The sequence below is a fragment of the Rhinolophus sinicus genome, chromosome 10, assembly GCF_057876585.1.
Source record: "Rhinolophus sinicus isolate RSI-liver-muscle chromosome 10, RSI-T2T, whole genome shotgun sequence".
NCBI classification, from domain to species: Eukaryota; Metazoa; Chordata; class Mammalia; order Chiroptera; family Rhinolophidae; genus Rhinolophus; species Rhinolophus sinicus.
Genome location: NC_142510.1, coordinates 17508035 through 17525792, shown reverse-complemented (window position 1 = coordinate 17525792; position 17758 = coordinate 17508035). Strand labels below are relative to the sequence as shown.

Genomic DNA, 17758 nt, shown 5'->3' with positions numbered 1-17758 from the left:
AATGGGTGGGCAGGTGGAAACGACAGACTGCAACTGCTTCCAAGCAATGAATACTCTTCTCTGCTCGTCCTTTTATCAGCAGACCAGGTGACAATCTTTGCTTTAAAAACTCTCAATACAGAGGGTGCCAAAAAAAAATGTACACGCATTTTAAGAAAGGAAAACACTGTTAAAGTTACACTGATGGGAACCACGTTGAGCACCTCTTGTCATTGCAGAAATCAAGCGTGACTTGTATTCATCTTTTGTTATCGGTATATATTATCACAATTACGATCTTTGTTATTGGTACATATATGGAGTATTACTATTTTAATATAGTTTTTTTCTTTCTGAAAATGTGTATCCGTTTTTCTGGTACCCTCTGTACATTACTAGCACTGTCCAGTGTCTAAAGCACCAGAAGCCAGGCTCACGTGCTCTCCTTTCTCTGTGAGGAAAGTAGTGCTTTGCCCATTCTCCACATGAAGAAACGGTGTGGCTTCATGCGTCTCCCAGTAAATTACAAACTGCCCTGCTGTGTCCTGTTCTCTGGTTTCACATGTTCACCCCGTCTTCTCAGATGGGTGGCCAGGGCCCCCCACCTCTGCATTCAACCCCTGAGTCTGTCTCCCCCGCTCCTACCTAGAGGCCCTGGCCACCCATCTGAGAAGACGGGGTGAACATGTGAAACCAGAGAACAGGACATATATGGAGTATTACTATTGACGCCCACCTCAATGCAGGACCATGGAAGGGGTGGGAGCTATTTGTGTCATCATTGCTCACAGGACCCAGACGTCTGATGAGGTGGGTGGGGGCTCAAGGTCTGGAGAAGACCCTGTGGATTTGAGACGGGCCCAGAAGGTCAGAAAAATCGAAAGGCTGAGACTAACATCTAGATCTTAGGTTGTGTACAGTGTCTTAGTGTGGGAATGGGGTGGGTCAACCCTCAGAGCCACAGAGAGAAGAAGGCGTGTATGAGCAGGTGAGACCGGAAGGAGAAGCGTGCTCTGGGCAGAGGGAGCAGCAGGCACAAAGGAACCCCCCACCCCCACCCCCACCTCCCCATCCCCCCATCTTCCCCCCCCCTCCACCCCCCACCCCCCCAGGCCCCCTGCAGGAGTGCGGGCAGGTAGGAGGGAGGGAGAGCACAGAAGAGTCAGTGGGAGGGGTCAGTGCTTTTACTCAGAGTGAAATGAGGAGCCATGGGATTCAGTGACTCCGCGGTCCAGAGAGCCTATGGGGACCCAGGGCCAAAGTTGAGGCAGGAGGAAGAAAAGTGGGTGGGCAGAAATTCACACGTGGTATACATTCTTTTGCACGAATCAGATAGTACATAAAAACAGAAGCAGTGAGTGTGTCCCATTCCTGGGGAGTGAACTGTCCACTCACCTGGGGGGTCCCTCATGGGGTAGGCAGGACGAGCAAAGGACATGGTGGCCAGGGGTGGCTGACACCTGTGGAGGCTGTGGAGGTGAAGGTCCCAGGACCGGAATGGGGCCCAGCTTCAGCCTCGGCGCTTAGGGCTCATTGAGGACCTGGTGTCGGCTCAGGGCCTGTCTGCCTCTCTCAGACACCAGGCAAGGCCTGTCCTGGGGCTCAGCCCAGGGCCTGTCTCCACTCCAAGCCCTCTTCACAGGAAGCCTCTCCTGGCCTGGGGAGCGAGTCCCACAGTGGTTCTTAGATCTGCGCATGTCCACACTATGGCCCAAGGCCTGACTGGCCGGCTCCCTGAGGTTTCTGCTTCTGGCTCCAGTTCTGCTCTGATGCATGTCTCTGCGTCATCCAGCCCCTCTGCCTGTGTCGTGCCGCCCCTACCTGCCCCCCTTACCCATCCCTGCTTCCTAAGCTCTGACTGCAGCCCCTTCTGTTCCTTACCCTCTTCCTCCAACTCTCCTCAGCCCTTCTCTGCCCATTGATCACCGCCGTCGTGTACGGATTAATGGCAACTAATATTTTTGGGAGCTTTCGTGTGGCTCAGGCCTTACACTATTGATAATAGCTAAAACCTACAGTCTGACCACATGCCAGGCCCTGTTCTAAGCACATTACAAACACTAGCTCATCGAATCCTCTAAACAGTCTTACCGGGTTTATATTATTTTCCTCATGTCATAGATGATGAAACTGAGGTGAAGTCATTTGCCTCAGATCACACAGCTGCTCAGTACGGTGCCAGCCGCCGTGTGCGCACAGCCAGCACAGCCGTCTTACCTGGCAGGTGTGAGCAGCATCCCTTCCAGGTAGAGGAGCCAAGCACAGGGAGTTTTTGCGTCTGGACCAAGGTCACACTAGGCAGGGTTGGAGCTGTGCAAGGGGTGGGGATCTGTCTGACACCGAATGGGCTGTGCCCTGTGAAACCCCGCATCCTCCCAGTTACCTTCATGTGTGGACTGAGAGGTGGGCCTCGTTTGACAGACGGGGAAACTGAAGCACGCAGTGTTTGGGCGTCTCGCTGGAGAGGGCGCACGTGGGAAAGGGCAGAGCAGAGCGGGACTGGACTGGGGACTTTTCGTCCTCAGGCTGGTATTTTTCCTCGGCGCTCTCCCCCCAGGCCTTGAATTCTTCCTGCCTGGCACTCAACCGACCTGGCCTCCCGCCTTCTCACAGCCCAGTACTCTGGCTGCTGCATTGGCGTGGCCACATTCACATACAATGCTCAGCGATGACCAACTATCCTTGGGAAGCTGCCCCCCACTCACCCCACGCTTTCCCTCAGCTCTCCCCTGATGCCTGCCATGGCCTTATGGGGAAAGAGATGGGGCCTGTTCCCCTCACCAGGCTCCCCCCTCCCAGCGTTGAAAGTGGTAGGAGGCGGCAGGACAATATCCTGTTGGACCCTGGGTGTCAGGTGGGGTACAGGGCATGTGGACAATAGAAGAGGGGTCCAGTGATCAGGCCAGGACTCAGGACTTGGGGTTCGTCCACCTCCACTGTCCTGGGGGAGGGAGAATGGGGACTCAGGACTTGGGGCTCATCCACCTCCACTGTCCTGGGGGAGGGAGAATGGGGACTCAGGACTTGGGGTTCATCCACCTCCACTGTCCTGGGGGAGGGAGAATGGGGACTCAGGACTTGGGGCTCATCCACCTCCACTGTCCTGGGGGAGGGAGAATGGGGACTCGGGACTCAGGGCTCATCCACCTCCACTGTCCTGGGGGAGGGAAAATGGGGACTCAGGACTTGGGGCTCATCCACCTCCACTGTCCTGGGGGAGGGAGAATGGGGACTCAGGACTTGGGGCTCATCCACCTCCACTATCCTGGGGGAGGGAGAATGGGGACTCAGGACTTGGGGCTCATCCACCTCCACTGTCCTGGGGGGGGGAGAATGGGGACTCGGGACTCAGGGCTCATCCACCTCCACTGTCCTGGGGGGGGAGGGGGACTCAGGACTTGGGGCTCATCCACCTCCACTGTCCTGGGGGGGGAGAATGGGGACTCAGGACTTGGGGCTCATCCACCTCCACTGTCCTGGGGGGGGGGAGAATGGGGACTCAGGACTTGGGGCTCATCCACCTCCACTGTCCTGGGGGGGAGGGGGACTCAGGACTTGGGGCTCATCCACCTCCACTGTCCTGGGGGGGGAGAATGGGGACTCAGGACTTGGGGCTCATCCACCTCCACTGTCCTGGGGGAGGGGGGATGGGGACTCGGGACTTGGGGCTCATCCACCTCCACTATCCTGGGGGGGGAGAATGGGGACTCAGGACTTGGGGCTCATCCACCTCCACTGTCCTAGGGGGGGATGGGGACTCAGGACTTGGGGCTCATCCACCTCCACTATCCTGGGGGAGGGAGAATGGGGACTCAGGACTTGGGGCTCATCCACCTCCACTGTCCTGGGGGAGGAAGAATGGGGACTCAGGACTTGGGGCTCATCCACCTCCACTATCCTGGGGGGGTGAGAATGGGGACTCAGGACTTGGGGCTCATCCACCTCCACTGTCCTGGGGGGGGAGAATGGGGACTCAGGACTTGGGGCTCATCCACCTCTATTGTCCTGGGACGGGGTGAGTGCTGTGCCTCCCTCGGGTCTCACCTCCTGGGTTTGGGAGACTCAGAGGTCCGGCCCCAGCTGCAGCCCAACCTCACCCTTCCCCCAGCCCCCTGCCCTCACCAAAACCCATCTTGGTTTCTCCTAGGGATTAGTTCCAAGCCTCAACACTGACATTACAGGGCCCAGGGATTCCCCTCACCAGCCCAAACTGAAAATGGAGGACTCCAGTTGCCATCTTCATTCTGGCACTGATCAAGATTTCCCCCTCCCTGTTCCATCCTGATGTCACATCTGAAACTTCTGTTCCCTAAGCTCAGGATTCCCAAGCAACCCCATGGAATGCCCCACAGGCCCAGAGCTGTATTAGGGCTTGAAAAATGATTAGAAAATCTGTGGATGGTTCCTTCTCTTTTTAACAACCATTTAGATTCTATACCTCTACATGATAAGAGGGGCAGCATTTGCAAGTTGCTATCACTTTAAATGAGGAAAATGAGGTCCAGGGCAGAACTCACCTGAGTTCACCAGAAGGGTTAGCTACACACCAGGTTCCTGGCTTCCTTTCCAGCCCTTCTCACCCCTCCCCACATCACTTCCATTTCCTGCTGGCCCCAGCCCAAGCCTCAGCCCACCATCCAGGATCCACTTGTGGAAACTGAGGCCCAGGTAGGTAGGGATGGGCCCAGGTCCATCCTCCAAGGATATGGGCAGAGGCTGGCACTGCCCTCACTGGCCCTCTAGCTTTTTGCCAAGGATCTGTCAAGATCGTCAGCCCAGGACCCTGCCCAGGTTCCCCCTTTATATCCCTCAGTTGGAGCCTTGGCCAGAGTGGGAGAAGGCTGACCATGAGACCTCAGGGCTCAGGTGGCCCCAGACCTGCTGCTCCATCCGGGCAGTTGACAGATCACCAGCCATGAACAGAAACTGGATGAGGCGCTTGTGGCAGAAGGCAGATTTGTTGGATGATTTATCAAGAACCTGCTACTGTTAGCTACTGGGGTTACATCAGCACGCAAAGCAGGCAAAAATTCCCACCCCTGTGGAACCCAGATTCTAGGGCATGAAGACAGACAAAAATAAATGAGAAAATGTTAAGTAGCTAAAATGATCAGATATCTAATCATTGTTGTGTAGTAAAACAATGCAGGGAAGGGGATAGAGAGGGTCTGGGGCAGGATTGTGTTCTTTAGCAAGGTGCTCAGTGAAGACCCTATTGGAGGAGGTGACATTTGCGCAGAGGTCTTAAGGAGAGAGTGAGCTTTGCAGATATCTGGAAGAAGAAAGAGCAAGTGCAAAGGCCCTGAGGCACGGGCATGGCTGGCATGTTCTAGAAATGAGGAGACTAGTATGGCTAGAGTGGTATGAGTGAGGATAGAGTGAGCAAGATAAACAAATGTGAAATGTCCATTGGGGACAAGATTTATGGCAGGAGCCATTCGGGGAGGACAGAGAAGGCTGAGGAGCGAGAACTCCAGAGAAGGTCATGAGGGCATTATAGGTGGAGAGACCAGCTTGGACAAAGGCAGGGGACGATGAGACGTCTCATCCATTCAGGCAGGAGGAGCAGCGGCTGAAGCAGGATCAGGGCTGGAGTGAGAGGAGGCAAGAGGAGACAGAGAAGGACAAGGAACAGGAGGTCTCGGGAACCCCTGAGAGAAGGTCGGGACAGGAAGCTGTGGCCAGAGAGCAGGAGATGGGGGCCCAGGTTTGAGAGGCACGGCAGTGCTGGGTGATGGCGAAAGGTCAGGAGTGGCTGTGGTTGGGGGGTGAACGGGGCGATCATGCCTCTAGGATGCTGACGGGACTTGGGGATGTGAGGAAGACCAGACAGGGTCTCTGTCTGTTCTCACCATCAGCCTCCCAGCAGGGAGCCCCAGGGGCCTGGGATGGAGGGGAATGAGCTGTCACCACTGGGGGGCACTGAAAGGAAACCTGTCTGGGTTAGGCAGGTGCCAGCGCTCTTCTTTTCCCTCCTCCTCCGGCAGCCCTCTGGGATTGGTCGCTGGCTGGTGCTGGTACTTCCCTAGCAACTGGTCCCAGGCTACTTTGGTAAGCGGTGCCCAGGCAGGGCTAGTGAGGCAGGGTGTAGGACGGGGAAGCCCCATTGGTTTCTGTCTCACAGCAGGGACCCAAAAGGGAAACCCCAGAGGTCCCAAAAGGAAAGTGGCAGCAGTTGGCCTCAGGGAAGACCAAGAAACCCCCATCTTCTCCCTGAAGATGGGAAATCCAGGGTGGGGCTTAAGGCGGGTTGTGCTGGGAGATGTGTGGTTGATGCAACCGAGCCTTAACAGCTGTCTACAGAGCAGAAACACCAAAGCTATTCTGGGATTTGGCTGAGCCCTAAACCTGACCTCACACAACCCCAACCTGACCATAGTCTGAGCTCTGACCCTGAGCTCTTATCCCAGCCTGAGCTTCAGCCCTGCCCGGGGTCACAGGCTGCCTCACGAGCATTGGCCACAGACAGGGCCCTTTGCCCCATCTGGACTGAGCGCTAAGCCCAACCCCGATTGGTCCCAAGCAGTGTCCCCAGTTCATTGCTAGCCCTGACACCGAACGCAGAGCCAGAATGCTGGCCCCAGACAAAGCTCTGAATCCAATCCTAGAATATGTCCCCATCCTGGTTAGAGAGTGAGCTCTCACCCAAGATCTGACTCTGGCCAAAGACTGAGCTCTTGGTCCTGAACCAAACCTCTCACCCAGCCCTGACCCTGGCTATGGACAGCCATGATACTGCCCAGACTAAGGCCCCCCGCACCCCACAAAGCCCCACCCCAGGCACCCAGCACGCCCTGGCTTCCCTTGCAGTCCCTTCCTCAGCCATCTGGTAAACCAGAAGAGAGTTAAACCCCGAGTCCCCTTTGATGAGCAGTCCCCTTACCTGGCCATCCATCTTTTGAAGGACAGTAGGCAGGTGATGGAACAAGAGCAGAGAAACAGGAGGGGGTTCAATTCTCTGGGACCTACCAGCAAATAGGGCAGAGTGGGGAAGTGAGGGGCAGGCTGGCCCTGGGAGCTCAGTGGGGGGTCAGGAGCTTGGATAGACCAAAACCCCAGCTTCCCGCCACTCCCCCCCACCCAACCTCCCACCCCCTCTGGGAAGGGAAATTACATTTCCCCATTTCAGCCAGGGGTGGTGAAGAGGGAAGACTGAGTTAATGCAAAGCTGAAAGTACAAGCAGGACGGAAAGTGAAACCGGGCACAGCCCCCAGTATAAGACTCCCCCGAACCAGGAGATGGCTGGCCAAAGAGGCTGGGCCCCGCCATGGGCCAGAAGGCAGGCGACCTTGGCTGGCGTGAGTCTGAGGCCAGGGCTCAGGGCACAGGTGCGGGAGGCTTGGCTGAGACTGGGCAGAGGACGGGAGCGCTTGACTGGTGCGGATGGGGGCAAAGGGCTGAGGGGCAACTGCTTGGCAGACTAAGGATACAGGATACAGCTGCCTGGAGGATGAAGATGAGGCTGGCATGAACTGGGAAGAGGAGTTGGACAGAGGGGTGGTCTGGCCAGGGCTCGGCAGAGGATGGCACACTTTGACTGGATGAATGGGGAGAGTTGACCAACCAGTACCAGGACCTGGCAGATAAATGAAGAGTTTGGTTGGAGTGATGAAGAAAAGCCAGAGAGCTTGGCTGAGAACTGGGGCTGGCGAGAGGAAGGATAGCAGGAGGAGTTGGCACAAGTGGAGGGCTGGGGCCAGAGCGTCAACAGCCTCCCTGGGCCCAGGGTCTGCAGTTGGAAGCTTGGAAGGAGGCCCAGTCTGCAGCTGGTGAATGAAGGACTCAAGCTGGAACCAGAGCTCCGGGCAGAGGAGCAGATGGGAGGGTCCGAGTAGGGACCAAGGACAAGAACAGGACAGAACCTCCAAGGCCAGTGGCAAGCCCCCAGGATGGGCTGCAGAGGGGAGGGAGCAGCCAAGGGAAGGGTCTGGGGGCTCCAGAGCTCAGGCAGAAAGTGGATGGTGGGAAGGCAGTATCCCCTAGGGCCAGGGGCCCCCACTCTCCCTCAGCACACAGCTGGGAGGAACCCCACGCTGCCCAAAGTCTCCAGGATGCCCCCAAGCCAGGGTGCCTGGACACTAGAGTGCACAGGCACTGCCCACCCCCTCTGAAAGTCCACAGGGGAAGTGGACATAACCAGAAACTTCCTTTGGTCTTTATTGAGAAGGCATTTCGAGGAGCAGAACCCAGGGGTTAGAGATCAAGAACAGACGGGAAAGAGGCGTGGAAGGGAGGGTAAGCAGGAATAGACTTGGACTCAGGGGCCTGTTTTGGTTTGTGTTTCGAGGAGCGTTGTGTAACTCCCGTGACTGCTAGATTTCCTCCCCCAGAGGGAGAAACCACGGGACACTGTCCTCTTCCCAGAGCTCCCCCCACCCATTGCCTCCCTTCCTTCTGTTCAGGAAACACGGGGCAGGGAGCACGGTCAGAAACCAGATGGTCTCACTCCCCCATTTTACAGATGGGAGCCTGAGGCACAGAAATAAGAGGTGACTTGTACAAGGGAAGAACCCAAATGAGAAACAGAGATTCTGCCTTCCATTCCGGGCCCTTCTCCCCGTCCTGGCACCCCCCTGCTCTTCCTACACTGCAGAGTGACCCAACTGCCTTGGGAGAGGCTGACCGATCTGTCCTTCTGACTCCTTGGGATAGAGCCCCCAGCACTGCCAGCCACCCCTGGGGCTCCAGTTCAGGCCATCAGTGCCACCTGGCCAAACCCAAGGAATCCTAGATAGAACAGAGCGTGCCTACGCCAGAGGAGGTGGCTGCCTCCACTGCGTTTCTTGGAGACGTACATAGGCTCTGCACTTGGGCAGATCTGGAATCCAGTCCTGCTTCCCTCACCTTCTGTGACCTTGGCAAGTCGAACTCCAGGAGCCTCACCTTCCTCATCTGCAAAATGGGAAGAATAATAGCTCCCAGGCCACCACACAGAGTTGTGCCGTTTGTCCTCTGAAAAAGACTCTGGGCCGAGGGAGTTCGAGGGGGTTGAAATCCAGCCTGAGATCTGCTTGCAAAGGTTGACCGGTGCAGGCTGTGTCTGCCTAAGGAGAAGGGCACTTCCTTTCCGTCATACAGAGATGCCATATGGTGTCTGCCATAGTTTCCGTGTCATTAGTGGTTTTGAGGGGTCCGTGAGATGCACAGTGTTTGCCTGTAGCACAGGCTCAGAAAAGGCACGTTCCTTTCTTTCTCCTGAGTTCTCAAGCTCTGCCTTCGTCTCACCCACCTTCTCCCCGTCTCTCTAGGGCTCGGCCTTTTGCTGCTCTCTTTGCTCCTTGTTCAAGCTGGTGTTTGGGGATTCCCGAGGCCGCCAGGGAGGCCCACGCTGAGCCTGCAGGAGTGGCGGAGGGAGTTCAAGGTCAGCCTACTTCTCGCCAGGAAACTGCTCTCCGAGGTTCGGGCCCAGGCCCACCGCTTTGTGAGTCTCCCTAATGCAACCAGCTCTGGGGATGGGCAGATCCCCAATCCACTCTGGCCCCCACTGACAGCCGTTGCCCCACAGGCTGAATCTCATCTGCCAGGCGTGAACCTGGACCTCCTACCCCTGGGACAGCAGCTCCCCAACATTTCCCTGACCTTCCAGGCCTGGCGCAATCTCTCGGTGAGTGGGGGGCTGGCCGGGTGGGGGAGGTTAGCGGGCAATAAGGCTTGGCTTCGACAGAGATGAAGTCAGGGATTGAATTACAGATGGATTTTGGGATAAACCGAGGGATAGAATCTGATGAGGCTGAGTACATTGTTGGACATAAAGATGAAGCTGAATAAAGAAACGGAATTAGGAAGGGGGTCAGAGTGAAGCTGGGTGTGGAAAGAGGTGGGAATGGGATCAGGGACCGAGTTTAATATCAATGAAGGATGGGGTTGGTGTTGAGATGGGATGAGAAGGGGGACAGGGGAGAAATGGGAAGAGGGTTGGGAATGAGAGTGAAAATGGAGGGCGGAAAAGGGATGGGATTGCTGCTGAGGATGGGCCTGGAACGGGGTTGGGATGGAGCTGGAGCTGGGACAGAGACGCCGGTGAGTCTGGACCTATGGACGAGGCATGGAATTGGGATTAGGAATGGGAATAAGGACGGGAAAGAGGTTGGAGACAGGCTGGAAATAAGTGAGGAGATGGAGAAAGGACCAGATGATGGAGAAGGGAAAAGAACGGGATTGTGGGTAGAGAGTGATGGACACTGGAGACAGGGTTGGGGTTAGACATGGGAGCGGCCATGGGACTGAGAATGAGGTGGGGAAAGGCCATAGGTTAGAGATCAAAGACAGTGGGGACGGAAATGGTGGGGAGCAAAGCAAGGGAGGGGTGGGAAAGGAGATGGAGGTGAGGATGAGAGCAGATATTTGGATGCATGGGGACTGGAGTTTGGGATGGGAATGGAGCCCAGAGAGACGTGGGCTTAGGTTTGAAGCGGGCCATCCTCAGCCAGCAGGCCTTTCTTAACCCCTCACCTCTGCTCCCACAGGACACAGAGCGCCTCTGCTTCCTCTCCACGACACTTCGTCCCTTCCAAGCCCTGCTGGGAGGGCTGGGGAGCCAGGGGGGCTGGGCCAGCTCAGAGACCGTGCAGCTGTGGGCCATGAGACTGGATCTCCGAGATTTGCAGCAGCATCTGCGCTTCCAGGTAGCGTGCCCACCCCGCCCTCCCTGGTCCCCAGAGACCAAAACTGAGGCGCATTGGCTCACTTTTTAAACACACCCCTGTACCCCCAAATGGGGTAAGTCTGGAGGGAGATGCTCCAGATTCTCTGATCCTCTGAGTGTGCGTATGAGTGTGTGTAAGTGCGTGAGAGTGTAAGTACCAGCGTGTGTGTGTAGCTGCACCAGGCCCTGGCTCTGCCCTCTTCATCTCTGCCTTCTCTTGGGGTCTTGCTCTTAAATGAGAGAACAGCTCTGGTGCACCCATCATAGCATCCGACAGCCGCAGGACCTGTGATAAAGTTGGTTCCCTTCTCCCTCTCATCCTCTGACATCACCAGGTTCTCCTCAACATTTCAGAGGGAAACAGGAATTTTACCATTACTAAAAGGAGAATCGAAAACGCAAGCAGCCTAAAAACTAGTTATATCATCTTTCTGCCCATGTCTCAACCTAAGACGACGCTTAAGAGAGGAATTTCCGGAACCCCAAGTGCCCTGTGTGCTCATGGATGAGTGAGCCGGCTCCCTCTGTGAGCATCATCTCTCTGTGATTTCCATTTTCTTGAACCAAAAAATCAGGCAGGACACACAGGATGATGTCACAATGGAAGGTCTGAAGCCAGGGTCATCCAGGGAAATCATGGCCTTGTGATTTGCTTGGGGTCATTTGGCACCATTAGTGACAATAAAGGAACAAGGGCTCCCTCGCTCGCTCACTCAGGCTCTCAGCCTGGCCACTTTCTGACGATGGGCCTCTCCTCACAGGTGCTGGCTGCAGGACTCCACCTCCCCGAGGAAGAGGGGAAGGGCCTGCTCCCAGGGGCTCTGGGCGGCCCCTCCCACATGTCAGCCCAGGTGTCCTGGCCCCAGATCCTGTTCACCTACCAGCTGCTGCACTCTCTGGAGCTTGTCTTGGCTCGGACTGTGTGGGACTTGCTGCTGCTCTCTCAGGCTGGGAACCCGGCCCAGGTCTTGGGGTGTCCAACACTGGCTGGCTCCCGGGCCTGAAGGGGTGGTTTCTAGCCCCTTCCCTTCACATGTTAGGCCTTTAGGACTTGAGTCTGAGCCGACAGAACAGCCTCCAGCTTAAGACAGGGCAGGACTCCCCCGCCCTCCCTTCCCAGACCCTACCCAATAACTTAAAGCCCCTCCAGTCTTTGCTGGATATTTATTTCTTGGATATTTATTTATTGTTTAGGGAAATGATGGTTTATTTATTGTTCCAGGGCCTGCTGTCTGTCCTTGGGCTAGGCCTCCATGCTGGGTGCCTAATAAAGCGCTCTCACCTTCTCTCTGCCTCAGCTTCTTTTCAGAGAAAGGGTGTCTGACACCTAAAGGGGGCCTGAAATGGACTCTGCAGCCTCTGGCCACTCTGGACCCCTCTCTTTTCCTCCATGTTTGGGGTTCCTGGCCCACCTTCCCCCACTCTGGCTCGCTCAGTTGGTGTTTGCCATAGTAACCGGCCGAGTTCCGAGGTTAAGCTCCCATTTTGGAAGTTCAAGGGGGCGAGTCTGCTTTCCATCAGTCGGCAATTGCAAATGGAGCTCCACAGGCCCGCCTCATCCCTTTGCTCCGGACTGGCTCCCACCCCAAAAGCTTGTGTTACCCCTACACAGCCTTCTAAGGGCTTGGGCAGGGGTTTGGGGGACAGGGTGGGGAGGAGGTGTAGTCAGAGAGAGAAGGCGTGGGGAGGCCTGGCTCTGCCCCCTCTCCGTCTTCTGGACAGCTGCAGAGACAGGTTGGGGACAGACCGTGAAAGGTGGTCCCAACGGGGCAGCTGGTCCATGAGCCACATTGGAGAGTCAGACTCTTTAAGCTCATAGTTCTCGAAGATGTCTAGTTCTGTCTGCCCGTGAATGACACACCAAGAAACTAAGGTCCGCGAGGTGGAAGGGGTGCATCCAAATGGCTGAGGGGGGTCAGGGTGAGCCAGGATCCACCGAGTCCTCTGAGCCTTATCGGGGCCTGGCTGCCACGTCCAGGTGCCCGGTCACTGGGGCTTCGGCCGGCCCAGCCTGGCTTGCAGTTCCTGCATCATGCCCGGGTGTGCAAGGCCAAACCTGGAGATGGAAGACAGGCCGTAGGAGCTGGTTGTCAGGGGTCCATGGTCCCGTCCGGCTCATCCCAGCCCAGCCACCTCACCCTGTGCTTACCCATGGCCCACAGGTCTTCTCCTGGCGGGCACTGGGGTCCCTTCAGGCCTTGGGGGGCTTGGCTCTGGAGGTTCCTCTGACTGGAGAAGTCTCTGCCCCACGGCTGACAGTGCTTCTTCCTCTGGTGGAGGGCTGGGAGGCTCCACCTGCTGCTCAGGGGTGGGGGTCCTTCGGAAAGAAGGCCTGGAGCGACGACGCTGGGAGGAGCTTCGGGAGAGGAGGACACGGCTCCGGGGGACAGAGAGATCCAGGCGAGACCCAGGCAGCAGGGCCTGCAGGGAGGGGACACAGAGGGTGACGGGCTAGCTCGACTTTCTCCCCTGGTTGGCCCTGGACCCCACCTGGAGCCCTCACCTCACTCCAGCTGCCATGAGCATCGTCCCCTTCAGTACTTCCGGCAGGCTCTCCGCGTGGCCCAGGCTCCGCCTCTGCAGGGTCCTGGTTTGTGGACTGGTCCTCCTGGCCCTGGGCGTCTCCCAGGTCTTCTGCATCAATCTCCTGGGCCTCTGCCCTCTTGCGTCCAGTCAGCTCGACATTCTCCGCATCACAGGGCTTTGGTGCCTGTCCCTCAGGGGCATGGTCCCCACGCTGCCCCTCGCAGTCTTGCCCCTGGTCCCTCGTCTGCCATACCTCAGCCTCTTTTGCTACCAGCGTCTGCCCTCCTGGGAAGCCCTCGGCCTCCACGATGGCCATGGTCCCCTCTGCCCTTGCCGCCTGGGGGCCTGAGGTAAAGCCATCCATCTCCCAGCTTCCATCTGCCACAGCAGGTACCCCAGCCTCCATCCGCGCTGTCCCTGGCTCATCCTCCTGGGCCTCCAAAGCCTCTGCTTGGCCACCTCTGCCAGTAACCTCCTTCTCTGCTGAGCCCTCCAGGCCAAACTCCTTCCCACCTCTGTTGTCTCCCTCTGCAGCCTCCACCAGCTCCTCACTTCTGCCAGTTTCTTCTCTCCCTTCTGACTCACAGCCTCTCCCAAATGCCCCATCCCAAGCTTCCCCAGCCTCTCTTTCGGGCCCTTCCCCAGTCCCAGCAGCCCTTCCATCCAAAGCTGCATTAGCCTCCACAATCTCGGCAGCCAAAGAACTGGCCCATGTATCCTCCCTGTCCTGGGGGCTCAGAGCCGCCCCCTCTAGCCTCCAGCCTCCCCTGGATGTGCTGTCTGCCTCCCAGGGCCCTGCAGCCTCTACCTCCTCGTCCTCGGTTTTTCTGGCATGTGGTTCTGCCAGTGACTGGCCTGCCCTCTGCCTTCCACCCAGCTCCTGGCTCTCTGCTCCACAACCTGCTTCCTTTGCCTTCTTCCACTCTCTGCCTGCCTCCAGGACTTCTGGGAAAGCAGACTCTGGGCTTCCTGCAGCCTCTTCCTCCCCCTCTTCAGTATCTGCTTCTTCCTCCTGGCTATTCCCTCTCTCTACATCCCTTCTCCTCCGGCTTTCCCAGGCTTCTGCCTCAGAGGCATCAGGATTTCCATACCCCATGTTTCTGGGATATTCCTCCAGGCTCCTTTCTGTGCCCTCTTTGCTCAGGGATGGAATGCTCCAGAGCTCTTCCTTACTGCCTTGTCCCTCCTCAGGTTGTTCTGTTGGGGCCTGGGGGCCTCCCCTCAGATCACGTTCCTGGGCTTCAGTGACCTTGTGCTCCAGGCCACCACACTCTACCCACAATGCTTCTCGACCCATTTGAGCAGTCTCCTCACTCCTCTCCTCCGTGAACTCCTTCTCAGGTCTGGCCTCTGGGGTGGCCTCCAAGCCAACCTCATCTTCAGCCTCATTTGCCGCTTTGTCCAGGGGCAGCTCAGCCTCTATGGCCAGGCACCCCTCTTTCTCCTCTGTGGCCTCCTGTGCCTGCAACACCTCCTCCAGGCTGGCCGGAGCAGCCCTGATCTTTGAGTCTCGCCTCTCTTTGGCCTCCTTCCAACCCTGATCTGCCTGACTCTCAAAGCCCGCGCCTACCTCCCCCTTGGACCGCTGGCCTGCAGCCTCCCTCCCTGCTGCCTGGTCCTTGGCTGCTTCTTCCACTCCCTCCGTTCCTAGGACCTGGGTCTGTTTTGGTAACAGGCTCACTTCGGCCTCTCCATTTTCATCCACTTCCTCCTCCTGGTCTCGCTTAGAGGCCTTCTCTAGGGCCCAGATGCTCACAGTCCCCTCTAGGATCCTATCTCCTGGGACTGCCCCACATTCTGTCTCCCCAAGTCCTGGGAGGTCCGCCTCCTCTCCATCTGAGGTGGTTCTGCCCTCCTCCCTGCCTGAGGTTGTCCAGGCCTCCTCTCTATCCGAGGTTGTCTCAGCCTCCTCCCTGCCTGAGGTTGTCCAGGCCTCCTCTCTATCCAAGGTTGTCTCAGCCTCCTCTCTGCCTGAGGTTGTCCAGGCCTCCTCCCTGCCTGAGGTTGTCCAGGCCTCCTCTCTATCCGAGGTTGTCTCAGCCTCCTCCCTGCCTGAGGTTGTACAGGCCTCCTCTCTATCCGAGGTTGTCTCAGCCTCCTCCCTGCCTGAGGTTGTCCAGGCCTCCTCCCTGCCTGAGGTTGTCCAGGCCTCCTCCCTGCCTGAGGTTGTCCAGGCCTCCTCCCCGCCTGAGGTTGTACAGGCCTCCTCTCTATCCGAGGTTGTCTCAGCCTCCTCCCTGCCTGAGGTTGTACAAGCCTCCTCTCTATCCGAGGTTGTCTCAGCCTCCTCCCTGCCTGAGGTTGTCCAGGCCTCCTCCCTGCCTGAGGTTGTCCAGGCCTCCTCCCTGCCTGAGGTTGTCCAGGCCTCCTCCCCGCCTGAGGTTGTCCAGGCCTCCTCTCTATCCGAGGTTGTCTCAGCCTCCTCCCTGCCTGAGGTTGTCCAGGCCTCCTCTCTATCCGAGGTTGTCTCAGCCTCCTCTCTATCCGAGGTTGTCTCAGCCTCCTCCCTGCCTGAGGTTGTACAAGCCTCCTCTCTATCCGAGGTTGTCTCAGCCTCCTCTCTATCCGAGGTTGTCTCAGCCTCCTCCCTGCCTGAGGTTGTACAAGCCTCCTCTCTATCCGAGGTTGTCTCAGCCTCCTCCCTGCCTGAGGTTGTCCAGGCCTCCTCCCTGCCTGAGGTTGTCCAGGCCTCCTCCCTGCCTGAGGTTGTCCAGGCCTCCTCCCCGCCTGAGGTTGTCCAGGCCTCCTCTCTATCCGAGGTTGTCTCAGCCTCCTCCCTGCCTGAGGTTGTCCAGGCCTCCTCTCTATCCGAGGTTGTCTCAGCCTCCTCCCTGCCTGAGGTTGTCCAGGCCTCCTCTCCATCTGAGGTGGTTCTGGCCTCCTCTACATCTGAGAATGTCCAGGCCTCCTCTCTGCCCAAGGTTGCCCCATCCTCAGATTCTTCCCCTGGCTCCTGTGTCCCCTGTGCCCTCGTGCCTTGGCCCTCCCTCACCACCACCACCACGACCTCTTCTTCCCTCCCAGCCTCTTTGGCCCCAGGCCTCTGGATCCCCTCTGCAACTGCCTCCTTGGCTGCCCTTTCTAAATCCCTGCCATCCCCCGCCCCCTTCTGCCCCTCAGCACTGGCCTTCCCCTCAGGCTCCTGGTGCCAGGTCCACTCTGACTCCACCCCTCCGGCCCCCCCTGGCTCTCCTGCCCTGACCTCTTCCTCCTCCTCCTCCTGTTCCCAGGTTCTCAGTGTCTCCTTTCTGTGCACTTCCTGCTCATTATGCTCCCGACTCTCCTGAGCTTGGCTGCTCCTACTTCCACCAGCCTCAGACGCTACCTGAGACTCCCTTCTGGCCTCCATAGGGGCACTTGGCTCCCAGGCCCCCGTGTCCTGCTTCTCTGCTTGAGATCCATGGGAGCTGCCTTCTCCCCAAGCCCAGATCTGTTCTGTAGCTGAGCTTCCCTCCGAGCGTCTTCTAGCCTCTCTGGGCCCTGTCAGTCCTCCATTGCCTTTACTTTGCCTGTCTCCAAGGCCCTCCAGGGCCTCCTGGGCTTCCTCCTCTACAGCCTTCCCTGGTCTTCCTGTGGCCACCTCCCCCAGTTCCTCAGCTGCCCGTGACTCCCTCCTCTCTGCAGTGGGGACCTCATCTCCTATAAGGTAGGACACAAAAGTGCTGAAGGAATCCTAGAAAAAAAGGTGTGTATGTTGGGGGTTGGGGGCGGGAACAAAGGCCTAAAGGTGGCCCAGCCCTCTCCCTGGGGGCCCTGAGCCAGAGGAACTCTGGATTGAAGAGGGGTTTTAGGATCTGGGAGGAGAAGGAGAACAGGACCCGCAGAAGGAATAGGAAAGAGCCTAGATTATGGGTATGTGGATGTGTTTGTGGAGGTGGGAAAATTGAAATCCAGGAAAGATTGGGCTAGGAGGCTGCCTGATCCTAGTGAGGGAAACTCAAGTCTGAGGAGAGGCTCAAGGGAAGGAGGGAAGGTGAGGCCCCAGGGAGCAGGGTGAAAGTGTCTGGCATCTCTTTGCCCCTCTCACCAGTGCCCCCCTCAAGGCCTGATGCAGCCCAGGGAGATGTAGCCGGAGGAAATCCATCCTGTCTGTCTCTGTGTGTCCAGAAGCAATGACCGTCCCCACCCACCACGACAAGTCTTCGCCAGGACCCAAGACACTTCCTCTTCCCCTGTCTCTCCCTGACGCATCCCCACCCCAGGCCCTACCCACCTTCTGCCATACCCACAGAAGCTTCCAGCCCAGGCTGGGAAATGGGTATGCTCCACACAGGGGACTCAGGTGCACATTTCGAGCTAAAGGGCAAGGGAGGAAGCCAGAAAGGAAAAAACGGGAGCAGGAGACCTCAGAATTGGTGATGGGGGAGGAGGCATATGGCAAATACAGCTACAGTGACTCAGGTCTTGTACTCACACCTCAGCCATTTCCGCCTACCCCCAAGCCACAGCCACTCTGTGAGAGGAAGCTGGGTTTCTGGTTCCTGTTTTGCCCGGGGACAAGGAGTGGGAGTGAGGAGGGGGCCGGTAAGAGCTCTGGCTCCTCATTTCAGGGTCATTAGTGCTTCCCCAAGGGGAAGAAGGGGCTGGCTTGGTGGCTTCAAAAGCCC

General features: G+C 57.6%; 2 protein-coding genes across 3 annotated transcripts; one reads left to right on the top strand and one right to left on the bottom strand.

Annotated features, from left to right (window-relative positions):
- Window positions 1-7137: 7137 nt before the first annotated feature.
- On the top strand, window positions 7138-11911 carry IL27 (interleukin 27). Of its 2 annotated transcripts, XM_074322914.2 has the most exons (5): window positions 7138-7278; window positions 9229-9401; window positions 9486-9584; window positions 10447-10605; window positions 11387-11911. In XM_074322914.2, the coding sequence occupies exons 1-5, from the start codon at window positions 7248-7250 to the stop codon at window positions 11627-11629; spliced, it is 705 nt and encodes a 234-aa protein (XP_074179015.2). In that variant the 5' UTR covers window positions 7138-7247; the 3' UTR covers window positions 11630-11911. The 2 variants fall into 2 exon arrangements, with proteins under 2 accessions (XP_074179015.2, XP_074179014.2); XM_074322913.2 differs by having other exon boundaries at window positions 9229-9584.
- APOBR (apolipoprotein B receptor) lies at window positions 11778-17678 on the bottom strand. The gene is made up of 4 exons (XM_074322887.2): window positions 17179-17678; window positions 13129-16824; window positions 12775-13046; window positions 11778-12681 (listed from the first exon to the last, which is right to left on the bottom strand). Exons 1-4 carry the CDS (start codon window positions 17233-17235, stop codon window positions 12612-12614), a joined length of 4095 nt encoding a protein of 1364 aa, XP_074178988.2. The 5' UTR covers window positions 17236-17678; the 3' UTR covers window positions 11778-12611.
- Window positions 17679-17758: the final 80 nt, after the last annotated feature.